This window comes from Myotis davidii, unplaced genomic scaffold (assembly GCF_000327345.1).
Source record: "Myotis davidii unplaced genomic scaffold, ASM32734v1 scaffold9, whole genome shotgun sequence".
NCBI classification, from domain to species: domain Eukaryota; kingdom Metazoa; phylum Chordata; class Mammalia; order Chiroptera; family Vespertilionidae; genus Myotis; species Myotis davidii.
The window spans coordinates 599372-611311 of NW_006299435.1; the positions used below are offsets into that span (position 1 = coordinate 599372).

General features: G+C 45.8%; 1 protein-coding gene across 1 annotated transcript in view; it reads right to left on the reverse strand.

The window, feature by feature from the left end:
* The window catches only part of HEG1 (heart development protein with EGF like domains 1), a 105564-nt gene that overhangs the window by 60538 nt on the left and 33086 nt on the right, over nt 1-11940 (reverse strand). The window contains exons 3-4 of the mRNA XM_015571304.1: nt 3501-3788; nt 1991-2287 (exon numbers count right to left, since the gene is read on the reverse strand). Coding sequence (XP_015426790.1) covers nt 1991-2287; nt 3501-3788 — 585 coding nt within the window. The remainder of the gene's footprint in view (nt 1-1990; nt 2288-3500; nt 3789-11940) is intronic.

An 11940-nucleotide genomic window follows, 5' to 3' on the forward strand; every position in this document is an offset into this window, starting at 1 on the left:
GAAGGATGACTTCCTTCCCCAGTTGGCTTTAGGTCCCTGTGCCTGTCCCCTCTGCGTCCCCACAGGGAGGAGAGGAGGCTGGCGGCTGGATCTGAACTTCCTGGGTGCCTGGCTATCCCCTCATTTAATAGCAGCAACTCCCTCTTCAGCATCTAAGAAGGAGGAGGGACTCCACCCAGCACAGAACATCCAGTTCACGGAGAAGGAAGAGAAATGCTCAGTGAAAGACTCAAGAGCTGGAAAGACAGGGTACTACTCTTTAAAATTAGTAGTATGAGGTTCTAAAAGGAATCTGAAGACCAAGTATTTTTTTTTTTAATGTGGAAAAATACAGGGGACTACAGAGTCAAGTGCAGTAAAGTTAGAAACATCAGCTGATTTTCAAATATACCACAGTCGTGGCTGCATTTAACTTATAAATATTAAATGACCCTGATCAGAACCGAAGTGTGGCTGCTTCAAAAAGGCTTCCTTTCCACCATTTAGCGAAGCTGGTTGTAAACCACCGAACCACAGGCCTCTGAGGCCGGAAAGGACCGCAGCTTTCATCCGATCTGACCAACGTTTGAGAACGATCTTTAAAAAGCAATCTCCGAAAGACACGAATCGTAAATCACACACATCCCGGTGAGCTGGAAACGGGGCTCAGGGTACGCGGGAGAGGAGCCGGTGCTTTAAATAGGCATTGCAGAAAGGACCGCTGGATTCAGCTTTTACTTTGATGACATAAACCCACACCCCTAGTCTTGCAAAGTACTTCTAAAAACCTCTGACCCCGAAACATTCTGCAGCGGCAAGTTCTAAAGCAGCCTAACTTCGATTTCCCAAGGATGTCTGCAACCCTCTCTGTCCTGCTCCCTGGGCACAGGGATGAAAGCACCTGCAGCGTGCACTGAGTCGGCGCAAAACCTCCGGGAAGAGCAAAGGTGGGCCGTTCCCAGCATTCTCGCTAGCCCGGGGCTGGGTGATATTTGGGCATATACTGCTCCCCGTGACTTATCACCCATACCTGTTCCGGGGCAGTGGGGCATCTAAGAGAAGTAACAGGCACCGCCAAAGTGCTCAAGAGGATTATGAGCTATGGGGACAGACAGGCATGAGATAACCTAGTCACGTGACACAGGATCAGGGGCTGAAGAAAGGCTTCGTGGAGACAGAAACATCTGAGCGAGACCTAACTGATGAGTAGGAACTGAAACAGCAGAGAGGCGAGTACTCCACTCCTGCAGCCTTGCAAACACCTGCATTGTATGATGTTAAAAAAATGATGCTTAGCCTGGCCAGTGTGGCTCAATGATTGAGTATTGAGACATGAACCAGGAGGTCACAGTTCCATTCCTGGTCAGGGCACATGCCCAGAATGCGGACTCGATCCCCAGTAGGGGATGTGCAGGAGGCAGCCGATCAATGATTCCCTCTCATCATTGATGTTTCTGTCTCTCTTTCCTTTCCTCTCTCTGAAATCAATAAAAAAAAATATATTTTTTTTAAAATGATGCCTAGAAAAATGCATATCTGTTACCTTTGCCACTGACAGAAACTTTTGCAACAGTGAAGAACAACAAATCTAACTCCTAATCAAATGATACCATGCTCACCACTTCATTCACTCCGGCATGATGCCTTGTGTGCAAGAATTCACACCAGCAATACTTAGACTTTGCTATGTATGTATGTATGTGTATGTATGTATGTGTATGTATTTGGGGGGAAAGGGAAAAGCAGGGGCTGGTGGACAGAAAGGCCTAGAGCAGCCACCAGACCAGCTATTTCCCTCCTTAGTTAAAGAAAACATATTTTAAAGATGAACTTCAATACTGAGAGAAATTGTGTGGGTTGTGCTTTTACTCCAAATACTTTGCATTTGTGCTTACTGTCTGTCCCCCTTGGCCCCTGTGACATGCAAGTCTGGCTACATACGTCTATTTACTTCTATTCTGTTACTTCTATTCTGAATGACTTCCAAGAGGCAGGCTGGACGGGGGCTCACCTGTGGAGTGGCCTGAGGGCGGGGAGGAAGCTGAGGTCCTGGAGAACAGCAGCCAAGACGGCTCTGGCTCCGGGAAATTTCCCTTCCTGGAGAGTGAGGCCTCTTCTCCCATCTCCAACGCAGAACGAGAGGACTGGCTCAAAACTGAAGTGGCCACAGGGGTCCGCACGGTCACTTCTTTGGGGAGCCCCTTCTCCCTCACTGGGGAACCCCAGGAGGGTCTGTTCTCTGGGTGAGAAGGGGCACCTCTGCCTTCTGACCCTGGGCTGCTGGCTGGCAGAGGAAGCCTTCCCAAGGCTGAAAGCAAACAGCAACAAAGAATGTCCCACCAGCAGACCTCCCAGTCAGAATCTGCCCCCCTGACTCCAGGTTCCCTTCAACCCATCTCCCTCCCCAGACCGCTTATACCTCCTGCCAGGTGACTCCTCCCCAAACTCACTTTAATCCTGTCACTGTCTGGATCAGAAACCTTCAGGAACTCTGGCCACAATAGCAAATCTTAACTGCAGCCTTTTCAAGTCCTCCACAGCTGTCCCTAACCCCATCCACACAACCTCCACCCGCTGCTCCTCTCCTCTGTGACTTACGCCTCTCCCCAGGGAGGCTGCTGCCCTTGCAGCCCCACAAAGAGCCCACGCTTCTCTCCTCTTAGCATCCCTCAGGTGGTCCAGGCGCCCACCCCTCAGCTGCTCTGGCATCTCGCTCAGATACACAGACTGGGGCTCAGATCCCAGCTCGGACTGTTAGCTGTTGGACCTACAGTGGGGCCTTGACTTACGAGTGTCCCGACTAATGAGTTTTTTGAGATACCAGCTGTCTCTCGGCCGATTTTTTGCATTGAGTTGATAATTTGAGTTAATGAGCTCCTTAACGAGCTCGGTCTCGGAACGAATTAAACTCGTAAGTCAAGGCCCCACTGTACACCCTTTGGATGGACTGACTTCTCTGAGCTTCAGTTTCCAAATTCCTACGCGGAGGATAATGTGAGGACTGAGACCAGACACGCTGTGTGTTGCAGGGACTTAATCAGCGCTCATTTTCTGGCTTCCCTTCCTCAATCAAATCTTGTTCATCCAGCCCCGGCCCCTGCTTGAAATCCTTTGCTAAAAACAGCAAACCGCCAGCTGTGCAGACTGGAGCAGGAACATCCATTTGAGCCACGTCAAGACACACACACACACACACAGGCATGCACACACACACACACACACACACACACACCACCGCACATGGCGCCTCTGATACTTGCAGCATGTGGCAGGGTCCTGAGCGCCGTTTGCATTCAAACCGGCCCTGAAAGTAGGCTCTATGGGACTGGACAAACCTCAGCAAATCGGCATCTGGTCTGGTTGATACTTCTAACTCGGTTCACTCAGCCCAAGTCACAGGGCCGATCCCCATCCAGGACCCCGCAATGGAGCCCTGGCTCAGGGAGGGGGAGAGGAGACCGGCAGAAATGGTTTTCTAGGGCTCGACCTACATGAAGCCGGCGTCGTCAGCACAGACTCACCTGAGGTGCTGCTCGAGGAAGTCAGAGCCGTTGCTCGCTCGGGCCCAGCAGGGGCAGTGGGGACCTTTGTTCTCCTCCGGGAGGGGTTTGATCCTCCAGCAGCTGCTGTCTCAGTGTGCAGAGTGAAGTTTTCTGGAGCATCTGAAGGAGCGTGGCTCTGGTCGGGGGTCTGAACCTTCACCCCCTCCTCGGAGGCCAATGTGGAAAAGTCCGCTGGATTCTGATCAAAGGTGACGTTTGCTGCGTGGGGCTCAGTGCTGCCTTCTGGCCAGTGGTTCCTTACAGCAGCTGGAACAAACAGAAAAGGGACCGGTGAGAACCCGCTGGCTTCTGGAAAGAGAAAGGAGCCTTCAGAAACCACGAGCAGCTTTGTCCATAAGAAGTGGATTCAAGGAGAATATTTTCACTTCTCTCCGCGCCTCCATCCCCCACAGTAATTATTCTTACAATCAACCCAGTGGGAGAAATTAGGAAGCACCAATAGTGTATCGGACTAAATTTTACAGCACGTGGAATGAATGATGGAAACTGAGAGAGACCCACGTGGGGCTCAGTGAAGAGGACCGGAACCTCTGGCAGCTGAGCAGGCTCAGGAGGGGCAGGGGACGCAGGTCAGGTGTGAGTGGAGGGAAGGCAGGTCTTCATCAGCACAAGGCTGTGAACTGGGCCTTCTCGATGGGAGCAGGGAAAAGCTGGCAGCTCTTAATCCTACACCTACTCTTGTAGGCAGGAAGTGGGCCATGCATCGTTCTGGGAAAATATGTGAGGATTTGGCCATTTTACCAAAACCTTAGTAATGTACATGGGTTTGATATAACAACTTCACAGGAATGGAGGAAGGAAGAAAGAAAGAAGAAGGAGAGGGAGAGGGAGAGGGAGAGAGAAAGATGAAAGGGAAGGAAGAACCTAAAATTCCTATAGCAGATCAATTAAGCCAGTTGCAGTATATCCATATGAAAGGATACATGAGGTCATTAAAAACTATGTTATAAAATATATTCTACAGGTACCAGTGAGTTAAAACAACAGGCTTCAAAATAGAATTTAGAGTATGATCTCGTTTTGTTAAAATTAATAATAAAGGGAATCATGTGTGTGTGCCAACCACTAATGTACACGCTTTACATGCACCCGTTCATGTAATCCTTGCACTTATGGGAGGTGGGTGCCCTTTTTCCCCCCACTTTGCCCAAGTCACCAGGAAGCCAGCTTGAAGCCCAAGCCCTCATTCTCGGCTGTGCTCAGCTGGAAGGGAAAGTGCCGAAGAGGAGTGTCAGGGCCAATCCTCCTGTTCTCACTTCCAGTTCAGAGGGGCTGAGGAAATGCTGCCTATGAGGGTGGACTATTACTTGACGTCTATAAACTAGGAATGTATATTAGAAAACACGTTAAGTGGTTAGAAATGCTGTGAGGATGAAGTTAAAGTTGAGGGTAAAATTGGGCACCGAGGAAATCGTCTTGTAGTGTCAAGGTCATGCATCAAGGCAGAGAGGTCAGAGTCAGGGCAGGTGGGTGGACACCCAAGTCCAACCCGAGAAGGCATATCACAGATGTCACTAAATTTTCTAGTGGCCACATTTAAAAAGTGAAAAGAGACAGGTGGAATTAATTCGAATAAATATTTTATTTAACCTGACATCCAAAATAGTACCATCGCAGTATCTAATTGATGTAAAAATTATTGATGCCCTGGCCGGCTTGGCTCAGTGGATAGAGCGTCAGCTTGTGGACTGAAGGGTCCCAGGTTCTATTCCGGCCAAGGGCACATGCCTGGGTTGCGGGATCAATCCCCAGTAGGGGGCGTGCAGGAGGCAGCCGATCAATGATGTTTGATGTTTCTATCTCACCATTGATGTTTCTATCTCTCTCTCCTTCTCCCTTCCTCTCTGAAATCAATAAAGAAATATATTTTTAAAAATTATTGAGATATCTGCATTTTTTGTATTAAAGCTTTAAAACCCAGTGAGTATTTTATAAGCCATGCTTTAAGAGTTCAATAGCAACAATAGTTACCACAGTGGACAGTGCAATTCTAGATTGATCGTTCTCAACATTTCCCCACTCTGGACTACATCTACCAGGAGCAGTGGGGTTGGAAGGGTGGCGATTATGAAAACTTCCATAAGAGATTTTGACAAACTTTCCTAAGGGAATCATTTCCTCCCCCAATCCCTTGAGATTACTGTGTTCATGCTTCCTATTCTGTTTCCTGTAAGTGAAAATTAACAGAAGCTTCCTGAAGGGGGGGTGGGGGGTGGGGGGAGTTGTCCGGGCATCTGTACTCCTCTGGGGCCCAGCCCCCCACAGGCACAAACTCACTCAGAAATGGGATGTGGAGGGATGTTTCCAGGGGCAGCTGCAAAGTCCCTAAATTGAATTTGAGACTCGGATTGCGAAGAGCAGTGACCCATAAGACATGTTCCCTTCGTTCTTCCTGTCTGAGCTGCTGAGGCAAGCTGGCCTCCCAAGAGGAGGTGAAAGGGTTTGAGGATGCTTTCTCCATCCTCTTGGTACAATGAGAGACATTATTCTCAAAAGCCAAAAAAAAGTGATTACAGGAAGATAGAAGGGACTCAAAACCCATGCCCCAAAGCTGGCAAGCCATGAGCAAAGACAAGGAAATGAATTTAGCTCCATTATTCCCTGAGATGAATATGAGGCTTATGTAGCTGGGCCTCCAAGAAGGCAGCAATGCCCGCTTTTTTAGGGATAAGGAGTGGAAGTCCCAGACCCCAGTCAAGTCAAGGAATCCCACTGCAGTCTCCAAAAGGAAAAGAATAGCCCCAGGAAACAGGACATGGCTGGCACTGAACCACACTCTCCCTGGAAGAAGAAAAAAATGCACACTATAAACAAAACTAAAAGGCAGACAGATGACAGTCCTGAGGTATCCCAAATAACCTTGCCTCTAAATACAAAATGCTGAATAAAATATTTTAAAAAAATATATCTAAATGTATTGTTGTGTTGACAAGAAGTAAAGAATTTAATCTTCTGAGGCCAAAAATGAAGCAAGAACTGAAATTCAGGAGGGGGCGGGGGGTAAGCTAACTCTGAAGCTGGCAGCTTCCCTGCGGCACCTGCTCACCATTCATGACCTTGAAATTCTGTTCTGAGAGCTACGAGGATGCAAGAGACAGAAGACAAAACTCTCAAGGAGGGAGTCTGAGAGGACACTGCTGTGTGAAGCTGGAACCAGAGCTATACCCTGGGTGTCAGGCAAACAGAAACCAACCTGTCCTCCAGGAGGAAAACAGCAAGGTCCTTCCATCTTGATCGTAGGTAAAAGGAAAACAAATCTCAGCCAAGAATGTGTAACCACGAAGCTGGCCCTCATGTGCAAACGCAGCACAAACTCAAAATATCTATGTCGGGTACAACTCAAGCCAAATGTGCTTAAAAGTGGTCTTGAACACACACACACACTAGGGGAAAATAGTGGTCCTGATATATAGTGCCTTAGGTACCTGGCAGAAACAAATGTGAATGTTCTCTAAATGAATATGGCCACAATCCAATTTCATCATTTACTGAAAAATTCTAAAGAATAAGAGATCACAGTAAAAAAAAAAATCACAAAATATACAAGGGAAAAGGTATCCATGGGCACAAGTCAGCAAACTGGACAAGCAAAGACTTTAAATACTGGAATTATCAGACAAAAAATATAAGTATATAAAACTACATGAAAATAACTAAGAAATTGAAAATGAGAGAAAAACACGATAATGTCTTTTTTTAAAGCCTAAGTGGAAATTCTAGAAATGAAATAATATAATAATTAAAATTAGGAAATGCAACAGTGGATTAAATATGGGTGAAAAGAGAATTAAGAATTACAAGACAAACAGCAAGAGAATGCCCAGATGAACATAAAAAGACAGACAATATGAAAACCAGGTGCAGATACAAAAGGAAGATAAATTGAGAAAGTCCCACATATATCTAACTGGGGTTCTAGGAGAAGAGAAATCAAGCAGAAATGGCAATATTCCACAGGGTAATGGCTGAGAATTTTACAGAACTAATAAAAAGTATGAATCCTCACTGTAAGGAAGCCCAACAAACCTTGGAGACCTAAATAAAAAAAAAGAAATATAAACCCCTGTCATACTGAAACTGCAGAAAATCACAGAAAAAAAAATAGGTCTTAGAAACTCCCACATTAAAAAAAATGACAAGCCATCTATAGAGGATGACAGTCTAACTGCTGACTTTTCAACAGCAGCCATGGAAGCCAAAAGACATTGGATAAATAGTTTCAATGTGCTGAGAGAGGAAAAACAGAATTGAATACTCAGCAAAACTATCTTTGAAAAACATCTTGAAGACTGTGTTTCAAAATAGAAACATTTCAGTCAAATTTGAGTTTATCAACCACAGCCACTAAAAGGAAATTATGGAGAATTTATTTCAAGCAGAAGAAAAATAATCCTGGATGAAAGCTATGAGATGCAAGAAGAAATAACGAGCAAAGAAAATGGTAAGTATGTACATAAATATAAAGAAATAATAGATTTATAAAACAATTTCTCACTTGTGGGATTAACAAAGTAAGACAGAGCAAATCCTGGATAACAACAGCACATACATTGGGAGGGTGCAATCAGAATCACATTGTAGGAGAAAGGTAACTTTAAATCGTGTCAGCAATGCATTTTGAAGTTCTTCAAATTGAACCGTAAGGAATAGAAATAGAATATGTCACTTCTGAATGGTATAGCTTGAAATGATATAAAATTTCCATTGAGAGAAATCTAAGGCTATTGCCTAAAACCAAAACAAACAAAAAAATCAATAAATAGCAACAGAAGCATGTTATTTACAGATCTGGATGTAATTACTAAGAGAATGAGTTAAAGGGTTGAAAATGGTTGATTCTAGGGAGAAGAAAAGAATGATAGTAGGAGTGGGCAGGGTTTCTATAACAGCTTCATAAATACATACTTGATTTTTATACTATGTATAAGTTGGATAAAAATAAAAGTAAAATTTTATAAAAGTTGAGTAGCAAACCGGGGTAAATGTCCGCAGTACATGCTAAAAGTTTAGCATTCTTAATCCATGAAGAACTCTTGCACATCCCCAAGTGTACATCTCATAGACAAAGAACATGAATGCATGATTCACAAAAGAAAATAAGTGGAGAACAAAAAAATATGAAAGTATTGTTGAAAAGAAATAAAATAATACAAACTAGAAAAGACATTTTAAAATGTTTATATATTTTCTTTTCCTATCAAATTGGCAAAGGTTTTAAAAAATTATACCTTATATCATTGCAGGTATAAAGAAATTGGACAAGTGGGTACTTGAAATACCGGGGGGACCACTTAGTAAGCATATGATTACCTAACCACTATGCCGTGCACCTGAAATGGACACTTGTGTATGATGTTGGTAACAATGTGATGTGAGCACATTCTTTCTTGGAAGAAATTTTGTAACCCATCGCAAAAGCTTTAAACATGGGCCTATATTTTGACCCAGGGATTCCGTTTCTGGAAATTAATTCCAACAAAATCATTAAAGAAGTACACAAGTTTCAGGCATAAGAAAATGTATGACAACATTGTTTACAAAAATGAAAATTGGAAATAACCATGTCTGCAATAGGGAGTTGGTTAACTTCATTATGAGAAAATAAAATTTTAAAGAACGGACCAAAATATATTATTAATAGTTTTAATATGTATTATGCTCACCCTCCATTATTAAGTAAAAACGTAAATTACAAATAGAATGAGCCATATGATCCCGTGTTATTAAAAACAGATTGTTTAAAGCCTGGCAGGAGTGGCCCGGTGGTGTGGAGTGCCGTCCTGTGCACCTACCAGTAAAGGTTGCCGGTTCTATTCTCAGTCAGGGGTGTGAGTTTGACCCTGAAGGCAACCGATCACTGTTTCCCTCTTGCACTGATATTTTTCTCTCGCTTCCTCCATCCCTCCCTCTATTTAGGCATGTCCTTGGGTGAGGATTAAAAACAAACAAACACCACATCTTTTTAAAAAATGCATCGCCTAAGAAAAAGAACAAAAAAAGTTGGTATCTTGGTATCTCCAGCTCCAGAAGCCACCTTGTAATGAGCTTATCTTTGGTCCCCAGACCTGCCCCCTAAGGGAGGTGAAGCCTGTAGGCTTAAATATAAAGCTGGTTCATGCAACCTGCTAATTAATATGTGTGTTTGGGCTCTAGTGCCATTTCTGAAATGTAAGCATGTGAGTGGCCTGTGACTGCTCACCTGAAGGACGGATGGTTTTACTTATGTCTGGATCAGTCAGCCTCTGGATGCTTAACTTCTCTCACACCAGCGGTGGCCTGAGCTGTAGGCCTGATCCAGGAGAGGCGCCAGGGACCACCTCCCCAGAGCACAGACAAGACGTCACCCTGGTGAGTGTTGCCCTTCCGGGTCCTGCTGACCTCAGAGACCTGCTGGTTTGAGACGCCACCTCCACCCTCTTCCTCGGTCACGGGGGCCACAGCTGCCTAAACTGGTGAGAAACACTTACCTGTTTGTCCTTTATCTGGGGACCTTTCTCTTTCTCCCCCCAGGAACACAGGAGGCAATGTGAAAAAGTCGCTTGCTTTACCCGTACCTTGTGAATCTGTGTTCCCTATGCAAACACCCTCTCATCTAACAGGAAAAAAGCCTGCCTCCGGCTCCATGCCTGCATCTAGACTTTCATTTCTTAGTAAGACAGGCAGTGGTAACACAGACTGTGGTGAAAGTCAGGCTGTCTGGATGAGACTTCTGGCTCTCCCTCTTACAGGCCCATGACCTTAGACAAGATAGATGATTTCTTTGGGCCTTGGCTTCTTCATCTGTAAAATGGGACAGTAAAAGTACTACCTCCCCAGTGATCCCACTTCTAGGAATATATCCCAAGAAACTAGAAACACCAATCAGAAAGGATATATGCATCCCTATGTTCATAGCTGCACAATTCACCATAGCTAAGATCTGGAAACAGCCTAAGTGCCCATCAGCAGATGAATGGATTAGAAAAGTGTGGTACATCTACATGATGGAATACTATGCTGCTGTAAAAAAGAAGGAATTCTTACCATTTGCAATGGCATGGATGGAACTGGAGAGCATTAGCTAAGTGAAAATAACCAATGGACACAAGACACTGGGGGTAGGGGAGGCCCGGGGAATGTCAAGGCGGGAAAAAAAGGAGACATATGTAATACCCTTTGTAATACTTTAAGCAATAAAACAAAATTTAAAAAAAAAAGTACTACCTCCCTGGGCTGTAACAGTACACTCGAGAGTTCCGAGCAGTATCCGGTACATAGTGGGTGCTATACACACCACAGCTGCTCAGTGGATTGAGGTCTATCAACTTTTAACAAACATGTGGGGACGGCTTTGGCAGGCACTGCTACCCAGTCATGGCTCAGTCTCCCAGTCCTTCTCCAGGCAGCAGACCAGAGCTGGTCCCAGAGGTGGAGGCCCACGCTCTCCTGAAAGTGAGGCGCGCATTCTGATGAAAGGACGGAGGCTGGCTGAGCAGCTGCTGGGTGCTGCCTGGCTCCAGCTCTGCTCCATGGCACCCTCCTGGCAGGTGCAGGGAGACCTTGGGGCGCAGGGTGAGCGCCTCTGGCATGACTGGCCCCTGATGTCACTGGCCCGGAGTTCCAAAGAGCAGTATCCTGCTGCCCCACTGAACTCAGGATGTCCCTCCACCTCGTCGATCGCCCTTGAACTATGCCCCGGACAAGGGATTAACAAAGCAGCTGGGGCAGGCAGCACCCAACCCACCCTCTGCCACTCAAGGTCTCAGTTGACTGTGAACATCCAAGTGCTTTACATCATTCCATGCTGTATGTCGGGGAGAACAATGGGTCAGGTGCTACAATATTTATTCACGTCATAGGACAGATCCTTCCAGAAGCCCTGAGTGGCTTAGGGCTAGTGTAGCTGAATCTGGTTTGTGGCTCCTTATTCAGCACAGGTATGAACCCCGAGTGGGAGAGTGATTCAGAGGAAAGTGGACAGGACTGAACAGGGACCCTCACAGCAGGGAGAGGTCTCAGGGAGAAGAGCAATGCCCCGGAGAAGTGGGAAGGAGAAGGGATACTCAGGCTGCAGGGCCTGGGCCAGATGGGGAGTGGAAAGAAGAGCTGTGCCCACCAGACACTTAGGGGAGATGCTGGGATGGAGGGGCACCCGAGGCTCCGCAGAAGCTGGCACTCCTCACCGCTGACACCCCTCTCCCCTGATGGTCAGAGACAACTGCTTAAATCCCTCCACATCCTGGGGTAACCGAACCACACCCACCCGCCTCATATTGGAGGCTAGATGTCCAATTTCCCAGGTAGCTTCTGAGCTGGAAATACCGTCCTTTCCTCTCTACTCAGCCCCCTGGGTCAGGCTATCACTTTCCCCTGAACCATGATTGGAGATTAAGTTAACAAGGCAGTTTTATTGCTTGGC